We start from the raw sequence: 19,018 nt of genomic DNA, 5'->3' as shown, positions 1-19,018 counted from the left end.
CTCTAGCCTGAGAGACAGAGCGAGACCCTGTCTCAAAACAAAACAAAAATGCAAGAGAAGCATGGAATAGATATAATGGGGTATATCTGACGCAAAGGAACATGCTGCCTGGTCCATAAGGAGAGGAAGTGTTGAAATCTCAACTCATAAACATGGAGCCATGGCCAGTAGGGAAGGAAGTTAAAGGACCCCTGCCCCCGATTTCCTTGTACATATCCTCCAATCCATACTTGGCTATAACAAGAAGAAGCGAAAGTGGTAACTAACTGGTCTGTGACCATTGGACATGTTCCCACTGAAACAAACCCAGGGATACAGCGTCTGGCTGTTAGGCACAATCTGCTTCCTGCCTATTCACCTCCTGTTTTTTTTTTTTTTTCTTCTTCCTGATTCTTTGGATGCTGATCACAGCCAGTGTAAGCTAGGAATCACTTTCAGCCACAATAGTGTCAAGCTACTCCATGCTCCTTTCTAGAATAACTTATTTTCCTTTGAAAGTCGGGGCCTTTGATTCACATTGTAACTTAAGGTTTGGCATACATTCCCACCTGAAGTACTCAACAAACATTTGAGTGGGCCACTAGGTGATGGGGATACAAAGACCAGAGAGGACACAACCCCTGCCCCTTGTCCCCAATTTCAGTCTACTAGTCTGGCTCTCAGTCTCCTGACTGGCCCTATCTTTGACTTGACTTAGCGCTTAAGGAAAAGTCCATGTTTCTGCCCACTGAAACTTCTGATTCTACCAATAGAATCTTAACAATTATTTTACTTACTAATTTTACATGATAATTTTACTTTCCTCGAGTACAAAGATTACCAACTCTGTGAGAGAAAATAGGAAAACCAGATTTTTAAAAGATTTTCTATTTATTTGAAACTATGCTAAAAAGAGGAGACTGACAATGTCATCCCTTAGGTAGGCCCATGAATGGTAGTAAGGTTCTGTTTTGTGAGGGCCTCACATGGAATAGTTTAAATGCTCCTAATTGGATAGGGTTGCTTCATGGATGAGGTGGTCATTCTCTATCTTCCCCTAGATTCTTTGGTTGCAGACTGCCTGATGGGCCTCCCTCACCTGAATAATGGGACATTTATTTGCCCTTATAAACTGTTATTTCATTACCAGTTGAAGCCCTAGGAGAAGAGCAGTTTTCATATAGGAAGATCCATTCCAATTATTGTGCTAAGGTGACAATAATTATCTCTAACTTTAGAAATAATTACACTATTATATTAAGCTGTCACTAAGGAACTGTCGAAAGCTTCTGCATCCACCACTGTTGTTAAAGTCATTAACATGTTTATTTTGTTTGAGGACTTGCAAATACTGTTTGGACAAGAATGCCAGAGAAGAGTTAAGAGTAGCATTAGCCTAACTTAGAGTTTCTTGCAGAGAAGGGCATGACAAGGCTGCTTAGTTGGCCCAAATCCAAACTGACAAGGCCTTCTCTCCTTTTTAAGAATTTCCCAATTGCCATTAAGCAGATCATCAAGAAAGGTGCAAAGCTCCTAGGCCTGCTCTGTGCCAGGGAGACAGGATTTGGTGCAGCCAGCATTCTACCTATTCCCAAAGACTGGTCTATAGTTTGAACTTTATCAGTGGTTTTCAACCCTGTTGCATGTCATAAAAAAGACTCCCTAGCATCCCTCTAAAGGATCTGAAGTGGAGTCAGATTGAGACCCTCTGGGCTATGGTAATACGTCAGCTCAGGGAACCAAATAAGCCTGAAAGTAAATGGATTCAAAAAGGCAGATGATTAATGGCTTGTGTAGCAAAGAGAACTGATCTCCCATGTGGTCACAATAGGAAATGGTCTAAATATCATTTTATCTTTTTTAATTAAGGAGAGAGATGATTATGCTGATAAAAGTGTCATCAGTGGGCAGAGGGCAAAGGATTCATTGACAAAGGATTCACCTTAACACCAATGTTTAAAAATGACACAATTGCTATAAAGCACCCAGCCTGGTGACTGGTGAAAACGATGCTCAACGTTAATCTTAAATAAGTCAACAGATGAAATGGCTGTCCAGTATGGTTGCCACTAGCCACATGTAGCTATTTAAATTCAAAAAATAAAATAAAATGTAAAATTCAATTCCTCAGTTGCACTAGCCACATTTTAACTGTTGAGGTGGCTGGTGGCGACCATATTGGACAGCACAGATATAGCACATTTCCATCACTGCAGAGAGTCTTAGTGGTGGATGATGGTCTACAGAAACCCTCCTGGAGGCAACCCCTTCTATATGATGGCTTATGATTTATTCATGTGATCAAAGTGTAAATCTGTTATTATGAAGCGAATATCTAAAAATATCAGCAGATAATCACATGTAAGCATGCATTATTAAGTCATTGGGAAAGGATTTTGAAATGAAGGACAAAGAAGTAAAAATACACACTAAAGTGTGATACTCTGCAGCAGCTACATGGAACTGTGTGATCTTGAGTTGATGAGTCTCTTTGTGAGCCTAAACCGCACATACTTGATAGATTTCAAGCCAGGGCAGGAGTTGTTGCTACAAAAATACAAATCCCAAGTCATGAATGATGTCTTAACACAGCAGCTGACTTTGGTAAAATACAAATGGGTAATACTAAAATTCTGAGTATAACCACCATCAATTTCAAGAGTCACTGCTTTTGTATTCCATATATAAACAACATGAAAGTAGGTTAGTAATTGCTTACCATTTTAGGTTTTTAAAGAGTGCCACAAAACATCAAACCTAAAAAGAGTCTGGAATCCATTTAGTCCAATTCCCTAATTTTATTTATTTATTCATTCATTCATTTTTGAGACAGGGTCTCACTCTATTGCCCAGGCTGGAGTGCAGTGATGCGATCGTGGTTCACTGTACCCTCAACTTCCCAGGCTCAAGCGATCCTCCCACTTCAGCTTCCTAAGTAGCTGGGCCTACAGGTGTGCACCACCACACCTGACTAATTTTTGTATTTTTTTTTTCCTAGAAACAGGGTTTTGCTATGTTACCCAAGCTGGTCTCAAACTCCTAGGCTCAAGTGATTTTCCTGCCTTGGCCTCCCAAAGTGTTGGGATTACAGGCATGAGCCACTCTGCCCAGAAACTCCCTAATTTTATAGATAAGGAAACTAAGGTACAGTTAACAGAGCTAATTGGTAGCTTAACAAAGACAAATGTGATTTCCTGACATGAAATTCCCCAAGGACCATTCAAATCCAAGGCATTTGCCTCAAATTTTTGAGAACTTTTGTTTTTTAGCATTAAACATGGAAGACAGCAGTTATGTGGCTCTCCAATTAAAAAATGAAAAGGAATCTCTTCACCACAAAATGTTTACTAAAAGAATTACACACTGTTAAAGAACATGAGGGCTACATCTGTTAATTATTCAGGAAACACTTAACTGCAGCCAAAGGTCTTTGGAGGCACTGGGTTTTGGTGTCGGTACTGCCCAGTTCATTGTAAAAGACCATGGAACCAATAGTACTTTCATTGAAAAACTCAAGTTGTTTGTCTTCTGAAGATGCCGTGTGGCAGCAGTTTGCAAAGTTAGTTTTTGAAACAATTCCCCTGGAGCATTTGTTAAAATATAGATTCCTAGGCCTCCCTGCTGCCCCCTAGAGAATCAATCAGTAGAAGAGCTGAGGTAGGACCCAGGAATCTGCATGAGCCACATCTCAGGTAGCTCTGGTATAGGTGGGCCATGGCCAGGCCATCTCCGTTTGTCCATGACTGCCAGTGTACACCTGCCTACACAGTTTACAGAAACAATTAATAGTGCTCTTTTTCATTCTCAAAAGTGTCCTGACTTAGACAGTACAGGGTATGGCCTCTTCTATCCATGGACCATATTTTGAAAAATACCAACTCCAACAGTTTACTGTTAGACAGCTCCTATATTTCACCCATAGGATGCTCCCCAAAAAAGGTGAGCCCCATGTTCCCTGCTAGAGACTCCAAATAACCTATTTTTCCTTCGCTCAATCATAAGACTTTCAGTAAGCATCCTTGTCTATTACCAGCAATTTGCAAAGGTGCTTGGTGCCATTAATGTATGAAATTTCAGAAACCAAGAGAGAGAAGTTTATAGGTGGAAGTGATGAGAAATAGAGCAGAGCTCAGAAAACACCATAGTGATGCACAGTGAATCACAACTACCATTTTATTGTTCTGATTATTGGGGTACAGAATTGTCCGCGTGCTCCAGGACTAGTTTGGCTATGACAGACACCACAGATTTCTCTGCGAGTTACGAGAAACGTTATCTGAGTCACACACTTCTCTGGTCATATTTTTCCAACCATCAAAATGAAACACTTTTCTCCATGGAATGTGGAGTGACAGATTATCTCAAACCAAAGTCATCCTTCATTCATGATGGTGTGTACCAGCCAGGCCACAGAACAGCATAGTACTCCGGGAACCAAGTTTCTTTCTATAAACAAAGTTGCTTGGGAACACTGGACTCGTGTACATTTATCACTGTAACTAGGCTGACAGAGGCATAAAGCAAACCAGGTCAGATTTTGACTTATGAGTACAAATATTGTAATGAACTTTTATTTCATGTATAATACTTTTACCCTATTAGCAGCTGTTCCCAGTTTAGACACCGCCTTTATGAGTCAAATGATAAAAAATCAGTAAAGTATGGAACTTTACATTTCATTGCAGCATCAGATATGTTCACAATGGTATATTTTATTCCACAGTGGCATTTCTTATTTGGTTCAAGCATTTCTTAGGTAGTCACAAGTTGTTCTAGATTTGGGAAACACTGAAATTTCAAGCACTTGCATACTTTTGAAAGGATGTAAACTTGGAGCAGAAGATGGTGTGCATATAAACCATAAGCAGCAATTAGGACCTCAAATGATTTTAACACCAAGGAACTGTACAGAGATTAGGGTCAGCCAGAATGCCAAAGCGGTATGTTCCGTTCTTCTTGAAAATGTTTTTCAGGACTGACTCAAGCACAACTCCGGTTTCTAATCAGAGTGTGGCACTCACTTCCACATGAGAGCTAAGCATCACTATGAGAAGAGGGCATCACAATTCTAACAAAGAACATAATGGGAAAGAAGGAGGCAACAGAATTCAATTCCTCCAACAGTGAATAGATCAATTTGAATTTTTAAAAATACTCCATACTTTATATTTCCTAAGTAAACCTCACCTTGACTGTCCATTCAAGAGTCAAGATACACTTGGTAATTTTTAAATAGATGCACAATTCATTGGTCAAAATCACATACTTTGCTTGAAAAGCAAGATACCAAAGGACTTAATGTGATGCTTTTCCCAGGAGTTACCCAGGGATCTAGGAGAAAAGGAACAGATCTAGGATCTCATCAAGCCCCTTACATTTTACTCTTTAATGCTGGTTACAAGGCTGAGAATATTCTGCCTGGTCCCTCTTCAGTAGCAGGCAGTTTCAAGTTTTGTCAAATCCCTAAAGTGACAGACTTTAGCTGTAAATATTCTAAACCATGCTCATTAAACATGTGGAATGTTAACCTCAACTTTTTTTTGATGAAGGCATAAGTTGGTTCTTACTGTAAGTATATAGTGCCTTTAAAAATATGGACTGAGGTTTCTCACGGTTGTAACAGTTCAGATGACAAAAAGCAAATGGAATTTATAAGAAAGCAGTGCCACAACAGAAACAGCAGTATAACATTTTCTACTCATCCTACCTGTTTTCACAAACTCCTTTTGTGACACGACATTCAGCACAGCTCAATGGTGGACACCACTGACTTCCAATCAGATTTCATTTTTGTAACTGCCTTTTTCATGTCTAGCATATATGAAAAGCCAAAAGAACTAGAATTCGGTATTAAGATTCTTTTATTTCTCTTAAAAAGAATCTCAAGGTAAGAATATTTAAAACATTAAGTGGTTCTCTTATTAATATGCATTCCATTCTATGCTTGCCGTTTTCAACCAATTTGGAAAGCAAAGATGAACTAAAGAGTAGTTAAACCAGTGCTATGTGCCAGAGTTAGACATTTCTTGACTTTGCTAACTGGAGGGCAAATATTACTCAGTACACACATGATTGTCGATATTTGTGCTGTTTTGGCCCATTTGCAAAAGTTATGCAGAGAATTCTAATTAAGAAGCCACTTTTAGGTTCACTGAAGTTAGAATTATCTAATGGAATGTTCTTTTAAGTGAAAGCTTTTTATCCCCAAAGGAGTCAGTTCCAATGGAAAATAAAATCCTCACTGAAAAGCCAAAAAGCAAAGTTATCAAACAAAATCAAATTGCAGGGTTTTTCTGTGAAAATCTCAGAGAAGCATGATAAAAGGGATCTATGCTTATCTTCTAGACAAAGGAAATTTGAATGTCATTTATCATGAAAAGAGCAAAGTTCAGGTTACTTGGATAATCTTATGTTCCTGAGATTACAATACTCTAGTTTTGAAGCTCTAGCTCTGAAATTTACATAAGAACTATCAAATCTGAACACACTATAATAGAGTTCCAGAGATTTCCATGGGATTCTTATCAAAGGCTATTCCCTGAGACAGGTGGGGGTAGTGAAAATGTAATTCACTGAGTACAAAAAAATACATATAAAATCAATTTGATCTCTTTACTTTTCCCTTTAAAGAAATTACTAAAATACTATGGTCTAAACTCTTAGGTTTTATCTTTTTAAATTTTTCTTTTAAATGAACACTTACTGCAAGACCAGGCATGGGCGGGATGCTTTCACATACACCCTCTCTCCTGATACTTCTCTTAATATCATCATTTGTATAGAAATAAAAATATGGTCTTACAATTTACAAACTTAATGGAATATTAAAATAATTAGCTAGAATGGAACTGTAACTCTTTGCTTTTGGAAATTCTAACATGAAAAAAGTTAAGCAAACTTAATGGAATCCTAAAATGAGTAGAACTTTTAAAGAATGCAATTGCAATTCTATACTTTTAGAAAATATAATGTGAAAAACAAATCCAAAATACCTCTCTATGTAAATTAAAGCTCAAGCCATGGTATTCAAAATTAAAATGATTTACATAATCTACTATACTTTGTGTTTTTTTAGTAATTAACCTTCCTGAGGTTGATTTTGTTCTCCTTCGTGTTTGCTTAATAAAAAAGTGCTTAATAAAATTTCTACAGAATATATTACCCTCTCCATAGATGAATATTATTTTGAACTACAATCTGACAAAAATCTAACTACATTTAATTATGCTTGATTAATCCAAATGTCACTGAGAGATTTATAGAACAGAGAAATACTTTTTAGATTAAGTTCATACTCTTCACTGTAAGCTTCCTGGATCCGGTATTACCACAAATGTACTATCTCATGTCTCTAATTTTTTTTTAAATCCCACAAAAAATATTCCCAATAGTCCAAACTGGATCATGGGACTCCAGAAATCAATCTCTGCTTCTTCTCATTTTCAAGAGACATGCAAACCTCTATCAAAGAGGAAGTCACCACTTCCAATGGGAGGCATGCTGCCTCTGCAGCGTCACCAACACTTAAGGGGAAAGGCTGGAGAGAACTGAAGTCAATTCTCCACCTTAGGTGTTTTATGCAAAAAAAAATGCACTTACAGGATGCATTTCGAACTTATTAAAACACTGTAAGGATACTAAGGCGAGATAAGGGGGGTGCTTTCTTTTAATGCAGGCACATAACTGTATCAGATATTTGCTTGGATGCTTTCAGTAATGATGCCCTAAAATGCTTTAGTTTATATACAAATAAGTTTATTTAAAGGGTGACAAATTGGCCCTACCTATGGGGATAAACACATCCCATCTTCTTCTCCAGTTTTTAAATCCCCCACTGCTGGGTCACTCAGCTCTACCCTCAGGGACAACCAGACAGAAAACTGCAAGTCCCCCGGCCCCCGCTGTGGCTCTGATATTCTCTCTGAGGCAAGGAAGAGCTGTCATAAGGAGCCGCCTGTGTCACACACAAAGTAACAGTGTCCTGGCCGTCCTAACCCTATCACCCAGATCATGGGGAATTCATGTCACTTTCAGAGACAGAAAGGTAGAAACAGAGGTTTCTCAGGAATTCTGTGACCAAAATATTGTTGTCATTTTATTTTCCTTTTGGGGGATATATATATAGCTGTTACCGACCTGTGGACTTAAGAAAGAAGCCATCCCAGATTATCCTTTCCTCCACCTCTAAAACAAGCTTGGAAGTGTTAGATAGGGTCTCTTCTGACAAGCAGCTGTTTTAGCTACAGCGTTATCATCCAGATGCTTTAAACTTCTATTCAAATAATGAGTTTTGAAGTCCTAAAAAGACACATCTGGAAACTGCTGTAATTATGGGGTTTTGTTACAAGGAAACAGCAGCCCACACTATTCAATGAAGTCTGATTGTAAAAGCTGCCTCCTTTCACCTGACCACTGTTCCCCATTGGTCAGCAAGACAATGAACTGAAATGGGCTCCCGTTTGTTCTGTCTACCCGAAGCCATAGTGTGGGGACCTCGACAGGGTCCCCTGCAGAGCTGAGTGCGGAGGCAGGCATAGAAAACAGACTCTCCAAATTCAGATCAATTGAAGGTGATTGATCAGTGAAGGTGAGAAAAATTCAGGAATCACTAACGCTTTGTCTTCCAAGGAACGTACCTATCCGTGATGAAAACAACATGGAGATGATTTGGTGCTACCTCCTGCATCTCTTTTTCTGGGTTGATTTTTCTCCACAGCACTCATCTCTCAATTGTACTATTAAATATCCTTATTGTGTTTCTAGTCTGTCTTCCCTAATAGAATGCGGGTTCATAAGGCAGGGGTTTCTATCTGCTTTGACCCCTGACACGTGCCCAGCATTCAACACAGTTTCTAGCACACTGGCGACACTGGACAGGTATTGCAATGGAGGACTAAAGGCAGCTTTCCTTCACATGACTCCTCTCCCTGCCACCCTCCCTTTGTTAGTCTCTCTTACATGTGGGTACTGGTCTTTGAGTCTCCATTTCACACCAGGACAGACGCTAGGAAAAGGTACTGCCCAGGACGGAACTTGGTGCATACGGCAAGGCTGTCACTAGTGCTCCTTGGTCGTTATGCTGGAGCTCTGAAGGTGATGAAAGTTTGCTGCTGGATGTCTGGTGGGATGTGCTCACCACCGAGGCAAGGTGGCTTCCATTCTATAAAAAGGCCAAATAAAACCCCAGCACTGGCATCTACCTACAAACTCACTTTCAAACATTAACTTGGTGTGATTTGGTGGTGGGCTTCAGGTCTCCAAACTATGTGAATATATATTCATAAAAAATCTAAAGAAATTCTGATGAAGACTTAACACTTTTCTCTTTCTTGATGAACCAAATTTTAAACTGGGTTGATTGAAAAGACAGGTAAGAAAACCTGTGGCACAGTTAAGGTCTCAGAGGTGTTAACCCCCCTCAGTGGCACAGCTCCACCAACAACCTATTCATAAAGAAGAGCTTAGGCTTCTCTTGGTAACTCTGGTGATGTGCTAGTTTGGAATATTCTATCATATTTAATCTACTAATTAATAATTGTCAATGGTTAATAATTTAAGTCCATTAAAATGTCACATGTCCTCTATTTTCAAACCAGAAGGTACAGATATCGCTAATCAATGAGACAGGAACCTGACTTAAAAGTCATCTTTCCACACAGAACAGTAAACAAAAATCCCGTAGTGATTAAGTTGTTAATCATCCTTTCTTGCTGGCAATATTGCTTCCTTCTGTTTGCTCAAATGTAGATTACAAAGGACATTAACTTCAAAGTCAACGTTTAGGCATCTGGACTGCCGAAAAGATGGCAGAACAAATGCATGTTTATTTAAGTGCTCCTGCCCTCTGACCCACACATCCAAAAGTTGAACAAGAAAAGCTGCCTGTAATGAAACTAGTAAAAGCCACAACTCCATTACCACAGACTCCAGGGCAATATCTGACAGATACAACCAAGCTGGGGATGAATCAAAGAAGGGTTCTTCCATTTGCCCAGCATTTCTCCCAGTCTCCAGTGGCCTCAATTGCTGGGCAGTTAATGAGAGGATTCCCAAGAACTCTACTGATCATTTGTTAACTTGGCAAAACAGGACTGGCAACAGTTAGGAGAGGCTGGCCACACTCTGTGTGGGCACATTTCCACAAAAACGAGGAGGGGAGGTTGAGATCTCAGATGCACCATGTGTGTTCATCTCCTCCTGTATCCAAAAGAGGAAGAGCGGCGAGAAGCAGGACCAGAGGAGAGAAACTACCTCAGGAGCTGATTTCACAAACGTGTGCCATGTGCAATCCAGGAGAGCAGAAGTATAAACCCACCATGTTCCTGCTAGGATAACTAGTGGGAATGGGGAAATGCAAAGTGGATCTCTCTCCCAATGGGACCTGGCCACCCCCAGGGCAGAGGATTCAACAAAGTCTATGGAAGGCACTCACAGACAACATGCTCCAAGGAGGCTTCGCATCACTCCTTATTCCCCCAAATCCAAATAGCAGAATGAATGAAAACCAAAAACACCCTCCACCACTATAACTCATCAAGAGCTAGCCTTAAAGTGCTAAGGTTATCATTCAAACATGTCTCGCTCAAAAGAGGAGGAGTCAAGCAGGATTTACCCACTCTTCTTGGACAGATAGAACTGGTACCATTCAAAGACATACAAAGCAGAAGGGGTCATCATGATACTTGTGCATCAAGATAAAAGTAAAATAATACAAGAAACGGAATGAAAGATGCAAAGGATAGATAAATACATGCTGGAAAAAGAATGAGCTCATAAACATGAAAACTGTAGACAAAATTGTTCAGCCATGGGAGAAATAATGAATCAAAGATAACAACATAATGAGCTAAGAAAAGAAAGAGATAAAAAACGAAACTAGGCTGTGCATGGTGGTTCACGCCTATAATCACAGCACTTTGGGAGGCTGAGACCGGTGGATCACTTGAGGTCGGGAGTTTGAGACCAGCCTGGGCAACATGGTGAAACCCTGTCTCTACTAAAATACAAAAATTGGCTAGGCGTGGTGGCATATGCCTGTAATCCCAGCTACTTGGGAGGCTGAGGCACGAGAATCACTTGAACCTGGGAGGCAGAGGTTGCAGTGAGCAGAGATTGTGCCACTGCACTCTAGCCTGGGTGACAGAGTGAGACACTGTCTCAATAAAATAAAATAAAACTGTAACAGAAGAGGAAGCCACATTACAAGGAACAAGCCCTAGGATCAACAGTACAGAAAACTGAGTCAGTCACTGAAATGGAGGATAAGACTTGAGAAAAAATCATACAGTATGAAGATGAGATGAATGCCATCTAAGGAAAGATAAATGTGAAGGACAGATGATAGAGAGCCAATATAAAAACAAAGTTTTGAAGAAGAGCACAGACTAAACTGATACAAAATGCAGTGAGGCCTGAAATGACAATATCTAATGCTCAGTGCATTCCAGAAAAAGGCAACAGACGACAGCCAATCCTGAGGTATACTCCAATGAAGTTACTAAACTTCAAAGATAAACAAGGAATTCAAGTATCCAGGGCAAACAATCAGGTCATCTACAAAAGGGGAAGAAAAAGCCATCAGGACTCAGACCTTTCAGTACCACCAGATATGGACAACAATAAAGTAACAATAACATCATGTCTCCAGAGAATTGAAGGAAAAAGGATGTGATCCAAGAATCTGATAGCCAGCCAAGTTATTGTTCGTAAGTAACAGCAACAGGAATACATTTGTAAATATGCAACAAAACCCAACCGAAGCTGTAATCCAGTCTGCAAAAAGATAAAAGCATCAACTCTCAAATGTGGAGTCTTTGTATGAAAGGGCTGGCAGTGAGCACTGAATTCATTCAGACACAGAAATCTAAATAACTCTAGTAATTACCTACAGCTATCCACTTCAAGTTGCCTGTCTTTTTAGGTAAAAGCTGCCAAATCCATCTGATTATCTCCTGTAACTATGCCAAAATGGAAACACACAAAAGAAAACCTCTCCTGAATGGAATTAACTTGCCCTATAGAAAATTTGGGGTTTAGAGCTTACCCTTTGAGAATTAGTATACTCAAGAAATTCCTCAAAAGAGATAATACGAATCACCTGGTGTATTGTTCAGAGCACTACCTAACTGCTTGCTTTGGCCCTTCCATTGACTTACCATGCCACCTTGGCAAGCTATTTAAGTGCTTTGGGATTCATATGAAAAATAGAGATATACCTGCGTGGTCTACCTCATGGCATCATAAGGATCAAATGGCATGCTGTATGTGAAAGGTCTTTGGAATCTATAAGCAAGACTGTAAAACCATGTCACACTGTTTGGATGGAAAGAATTCTGTATTCAGGAGCCAAAATCAGATATTTAGAGACAAAAAAGGAAGAGATGGCTCCTGTGGATCTATCCTTCCACTTCTTTACATTTTTTCTACATTTTAAAGTCATCTCTTAGCACTATAAGGAAATTCAGCACTTCCACAGCTCCCGACCTGAATTTCCATATTTTTAATTTAGAGACAAGGATGGTTTAAGAACTTAGATGTTGCCCTACCATCCAAGGAAAATGTCTGACAGTTTTCTATCTTTGATTCACCTATTTATGAATATTATTATTTTAATATTACTTATTAATATTAACATTTATTAAGCACCTACTATGTGTCAGGCACTATTTTAAATAGACACAGTCCCCACTTAAAATAAAATAAATGAGAGAGCAATACAGAGGAATGGGAAAGAATTTAGCTGAAAAAGGTCCATGTTTGTTTATGTTACAACCTATGTGGAGAAATCTGACCATTGGCTTATAGGCAAACCCAGTAAACAGCCAGATTCTCTGCCTAAATTCAGAGAATTATGTACAATTGACAAAAAGGATCAATGAATACTTGGGTAAAGGGGCTAGAGTAAGCTAGGAGAACACAAGCTGTTCCTGAAACTCTTCTTGCAGTTGCTTTAGGATTAAAGATAAATTTTTAATGAAGAAAACAAAGGAGAAGCAAGATTGTACTGGGGATCAGATGGATGTGAGTAAGCCACACTGAAATCAATCTTTACTTTTGAAAAACACTTGTAAAGGGAAGAATGTAATGGGATTTTTCTACACCGTATTTTCCATATTGAGCCCCTTACATGGTGCTGCTTATGAAGATGTGGCAATCGACGGGCCTTCCTCAAACAAGAGAAATGCTGTCAGAGTCAGGGAGTAGGCAGCACGCCCTCAACTGTTGCCTCCTCTTTCCTATAGTGTATCACACTTGAAAACATAAAGGAGTATCGCTGGAAATTGAAGCCTAGGAAGATAATATCTCTTGTTTATAAGGAAGCTAGGGGCTGGATGTGGCAGCTCACACCTGTAATCCTAGCACGATGGGAGGTAGGGTGGGCAGGTCACTTGAGGTCAGGAGTTCGAGAACAGACTGGCCAACATGGTGAAACCCCATCTCTACAAAAAATACAAAAACTAGCTGGGCATGGTGGCAAGTGCCTGTAATCCCAGCTATTTGGGAGGGTGAGGCACAAAGATTGCTTGAACCTGGCAGGCGGAGGTTGCAGTGAGCTGAGATCGCACCACTGTACTCCAGCCTCGGGAACAGAGTGAAATTGTGTCTTAAAAAAAAAAAAAAAAAAAAAAAAAACAAAAAAACCAAGCTAGGGTCTTTGCATGTAAGGATGTAAGGACCTTTTTTTTTTGTTTTTTTACATTTTTTACACTACACAAAAATAATCATATGGAACAGTCCCATCACCAAAACACTGACTCAGTCCTCGCACCTATGGGCTTCCTATGGCCCACCTCTCACCAGTCTCTTGGAAGTACATCAGTATTTCTTTCACCTGACTGATTACATATACATTCTCTGATGAAATTCTTCTAAGGATGGAAGAGATGAGCTCTTTCTAAAGATGAATGGAACTGTCCTAAGCTCAGGTAATACAATGAAATAAAAGAAAACCAGATCCAGCGGAACTAAGAGAAACAGGAATGCAATCAAGCCACATGCAGCTGGTCAAAGCACACCTCCTCTTGGGGAGAAATCCCCCACAGTGGTGGGAGTGGGGCTAATTGCATTGGTACTATCACATGACTAAAGCAGGATGAATGGTTTACAGGTCAAAACTTCTGTATCAGTGGACTCAACACAAATTGGACTGAAACATTTATACGGACATTAAAGCAGGGCAGAAGTCAAAGCAGATGATACATATGAAAAATCACCATGAAGAGAAGCGCATCTTGTGGAGCTGTATATAGGATGCTGGTTTTAATCCGGATTCTTAGATCACTTCTATTTCTAAGGGTAAATATAACATCATTCCTCTTTCCTTATCTCAAGTCATCTACTAATTCCCACTTCCAACTTTTACCAAAAACGACTGTGAAAATCAGATTGAGCTGACAATTCTAAAACTGGCTAAGATTAATGAAAATAAAAATTATCAAGACCTGAAGCATTTTTCAAAAATTAACTAGAGAGTCCTTTTCCCTCCAATAGTCTATTTTACAACTAGTAAAGTGCATCACACTGAAACTTCCAATTCCTTTGAAGACTACAAAGGAATAAAATATGACACAGGTACAGTATTAGATAGATGGAAGTTTGACAGAAGCATAAAAACTCCACTTCACGCTCTTTACAAATTTGGTATTGACCAGGAGGCAGTTTTCCACTTAAGATCTTTGAAACCAAGCAGTTGGGTGAAAAATTCTAAGACAACATTTGGAATGCTTTAATCAAAAGAAGTATACAAATGAATTTTAAAATAAAATCAAGGCATCAATGAGGAAGATCTAACATGAAAGTCACCACACCTCACAATGAGAATCCGATCAGATGAAAGAAGGCAAAAGTCTAAATCACAGAGTGGCAGAGGGAGGCATGGGAGAACAAAAGGCCCTGGGACTAAATCATCAGGGCTTCTCCAGCTGATGTCTTCCACTTCCAGGGTCCTGGGGCCCTAGGTGGAGGTTTGGGACAAATATGGTATTTGGTCACAAGGAGCAACAGTATGATCTGCTGTATCTGCAACGGGGAAGGCGCACAGAATCCTGGAGGGACTGAAGACATCAGACGCTATGATAGTAAGATGGAGAGTACGAGGGCACAAGAGCTGTAAGGAGGCTCCGTGCTCTTTGGCGACAGGCGTCAATCACACCACAGCAAGATGCCATAAACAAGTTACAACTTTAGTGGAAGATCTGGAGTAGTTACAGGAAAAGCTCCATGAAAAAGTCCAGGTGGTACAGAGAAGATACACATTCAAGCACTAGGAATAACTATGATGCCACGCTCAGCAGGTGGAAGAAAGCAGTTCTCTCTGGTTGACTTGCAGAAGACAATGTTTCTTCACAAAGAGGACCAGATCATTCAATCCTCTAGAAAGTTCTATTAGTTTTGATCTTGTCCCTACAAAGAAAACAATGAGAATATCCATAGTGAGTTTGTGAGTACAACCTCCTGTTTAGACCAGGACTTAGAGCATTTCATTATAGTGATAATTCAAAAACCCTTGCTGTATCTCAGAATTACAATTAATACAGAAATAGAATGACCATTTAATTACTTATGTATACTTTAAAACAGTTCTTTACTCTCAGTGAAAACTGGTTAGAAATAGGGAGTGACTGCTAAAAAGTATGAGATTCCTTTTTGGGGTGATGAAAATACAGTAAAGGTAGAAAGTAGGAAGGGCTGCGCAACTCTGTGAATATGCTAAAAAACATGGAATTGTATACATGTATGTATGTATGTATGTATGTATGCATTGTTGAGACGAAGTCTCACTATCACCCAGGCTGGAGTGCAGTGGCATGATCCTGGCTCACTGCTGCCTCGGCCTCTGGGTTCAAGCGATTCTCCTGCCTCAGCCTCCTTAGTAGCTGGGATTACAGGTGCCCGCCACCACCACTCAGCTAATTTTTGTATTTTTAATAGAGACAGGGTTTTGCCATGTTGTCCAGGCTGGTCTCAAACTTCTGACCTCAAGTGATTTACCTGCCTTGGCCTTCCAAAGTGCTGGGATTACAGGCATAAGCCACTGTGCCTGGCTGGAATTGTATATTTGTAAAGGGTGAATTTTATGTTGTGTGAATTAATCTCAATAAAACTGTTACTTAGAAACTGTTCTGAAAATAAATTTTCTTAGAATTTCTCATGTATAAATACCAAGTGAATTTACTATACTTACTAAATTCTCTATATTTTTTTTTGTTTTTCTTTTTTTATATATATACATATACTTACTATTTTCCCAAATCTCTACCGATTATTTGTATAGTATAACAATTTTAATTGTCAGGCTAAGTAAGCATTTTAAAATTTTAACAACTGTTTTCTGCTTAAATTCGTTCATCTAATAATATATTAGAAGATAATACTTAATTAGCATACAACCTGAACTACTTAGATTTAAAATTGCCTTTAAAATAATATTCAATTAAAGCCATCTCTTTACAACCAAACCTTTTTCTAAAGATGGCTTCAGCACTACTCAAATTACTCGAATATCAAAGCAATAGTTTGAGCAGTTTGAATCAACTGGTCACAATGATGCTCAACATTCTATTTGACTTACATACAGACCGAAAATAGAATCAACAGAAACTGATATGATCCAGGTATTTCAAGCTGATTTAGCTTAAACTTGGCTGGGGATGGTCAGAGTATGTATGTTTGTATACATAAACAAAACTTTTCTAAACTTCATCATTTGAGATGAGTAGCCAGTCCAGCAATATTGTGTAGCAGTTCACCATGACACTTTCATAGGGAAAAATAAATATCCATATGAACATCATTTTTAACACCTGTCAGAGAAGACCAATGCTACTAAATGGTACAATATTGCAAAGCTATATAAACTGTACTTGCACACAAATATCTTTTTGTTGCATTATGTTAAAGATGTTAAAATTGAGAAATATATACAATTAAAATATATTGGGGAGAAATATTACAATGTTAAAATGGAATAAAATATCAATATGAACTTATGATTTAAAATATATTTTAAATGTAGCTATATTTTATAGTTCTGTCTGTCCAGGAAAAGGGCCTAGAAAAGGTATAACAGGCATTCTCAATTCCCAGATTAGGGTCTCCAATACTGATTAAAAAGAAACAGAGCTGGGTAAGGTGGCTTATGCCTGTAATCCCAGCACTTTGGGAGGCTGAGGCAGGCAGATTACCTGAGGTCAGGACTTCGAGACTAGCCTGGCCAACATGGTGAAACCCCATCTCTACTAAAAATACAAAAAACAAAAAAACATAGCTGGGTGTGGTGGCTTGTGCCTGTAGTCCCAGCTACTTGGGAGGCTGAGACACTAGAATCACTTGGACCCAGGAGGTGGAGGCTGCAGTGAGCTGAGTTCGTGCCACTGCACTCCAGCCTGGGTGACAGAGTGAGACTCTGTCTCAAAAAGAAAAGAAAAGAAAAAAAAAAGAAACAGGACTCCTTGGGGGAAACAGTTGATTCCAGGACACAGGCACAGAAGGTATAAGATGAATCTAAGATATCATCTCGGGCAAGAAAGTTTTCAAAGATTAATGAGTTTTTGGCAATAGAAGACAAAGGATCCAGCTGGAAATACCTCTCATTGGCCAAAGGTATGTCAATTAAGCATCAAAAAGGAAAATGACTATTACATGCAATAACATGGATGAATCTCACACAAAGCCAGACAAAAGAAGGGTATAGACAATGTGTTCCTTTTAAGTTCAAGAAGAGAGCTTATGGTGATAGAGTTAGAAAAGTAATTATATGGTAAAGGAGGGAGGGAAAAGTGTTTGAATAGAAAGGAGTCTTTGGGGGTGGAGGAAATAGACGTGTAAAAAGAGCTGTAAACTTAAGATGTATGCACTTTACTACTACTATGTGTTATACGTCAATAAAATAAGTGCTGATTAAAACATATCAAAGTAACACAATCTATAATAATACTAAAAAAAGACAAAGCCATAAACTCATTTGTTACCATTTAAGGTGGCTTTTTAACATATTTCTTACCTGGAAAGTTGGTAACTTGAAGGAAATTTAATTGTCCCTTTAAATTTAAAAGCAAAGAGTTAAACACTTACCAGAGGAACTCTACTTAAAAATATCTAAATGGCCTTATTTGATAAGGAAGAGCTTTACTTTATAGGGGAATATCAGCAAATAATTGACAAAGGAATGATTTAAAAAAAAAAACAAAAACAACCTTTTATAAACACAAAATTATTGTGTCAATTTTAACACAGGCCAAAATGATCAATTGGGGTAAAAACCATTAAGTGAACAGCTGATGGGTAAGTATACATTTGCATAGTGCCCAAATAACACCACACAGATTATTTTCTAGTGAAGAGGGGAAAAATAACTATAACTCAAAGGAATCACATAGCCATCACCTAAACTGTGCTCACATCACTAATGGTGGGTCAATGAGGTGTCATGGGTCTCATAGTGTAATTCTGCAACAGTGCTTATGGATTTAGCAAAAAATGCTCCATTAGCTTTTTTTTTTTTTTTTTTTTTTTTTTAATATAGAGTCTCACTCTGTTGCTCAGGCTGGAGTGTAGTGGCACAACCTTGGCTCACTGCAACCTCCGCCTTCTGGCTTCAAGTGATTCTCATTCCTCAGCCAGCAGAGTAGCTGGGATTACAGGCATGTGCCACCATGCCTGGCTAATTTTTATATTTTTAGTAAAGACAGGGTTTCGCCATGTTGTCCAGGCTGGTGTCTAACTCCTGACCTCAAGTGATCTGTCCGCCTTGGCCTCCCCAAATGCTGGGATTACAGGCATGGGCCACCATACCCAGCCTCCATTAGCTTTTAATCAACTTCCAATTTATAGGAAATACAGGGAATGGTGAACAAGCTAAATGACATTTCAAAGAAGAAAGTAAACAAATCAAGGCAGGGCACTTTTTCAGGACAACTGGCATGGTCTCTCAACAACAAAAAATGCAACCTAAGTATCCATGAACAGATGAATGGATAAAGAAAATGTAGTATACACACACACACACACACACACACACACACACACACACACACACACA

General features: G+C 39.0%; 1 protein-coding gene across 2 annotated transcripts in view; it reads right to left on the bottom strand.

Annotated features, from left to right (window-relative positions):
- Nucleotides 1-14,668: 14,668 nt before the first annotated feature.
- PDK3 (pyruvate dehydrogenase kinase 3) overlaps nucleotides 14,669-19,018 on the bottom strand; it is an 81,849-nt gene continuing 77,499 nt past the window's right edge. The window contains exons 12-13 of one of the 2 annotated variants that reach the window (XM_032286154.1): nucleotides 17,981-18,017; nucleotides 14,669-15,381 (exon numbers count right to left, since the gene is read on the bottom strand). In XM_032286154.1, the coding sequence (XP_032142045.1) occupies nucleotides 18,008-18,017 (10 nt within the window). In that variant the 3' untranslated portion in view covers nucleotides 14,669-15,381; nucleotides 17,981-18,007. The remainder of the gene's footprint in view (nucleotides 15,382-17,980; nucleotides 18,018-19,018) is intronic. The other variant, XM_032286153.1, reaches the window with a different exon arrangement.

The sequence above is a fragment of the Sapajus apella genome, unplaced genomic scaffold (genome assembly GCF_009761245.1).
Source record: "Sapajus apella isolate SASKATOON/1434 unplaced genomic scaffold, GSC_monkey_1.0 scaffold17, whole genome shotgun sequence".
NCBI lineage: Eukaryota > Metazoa > Chordata > Mammalia > Primates > Cebidae > Sapajus > Sapajus apella.
The sequence above is the reverse complement of the archived record's forward strand: the minus strand, read 5'-3'. Positions and strand labels throughout refer to the sequence as shown.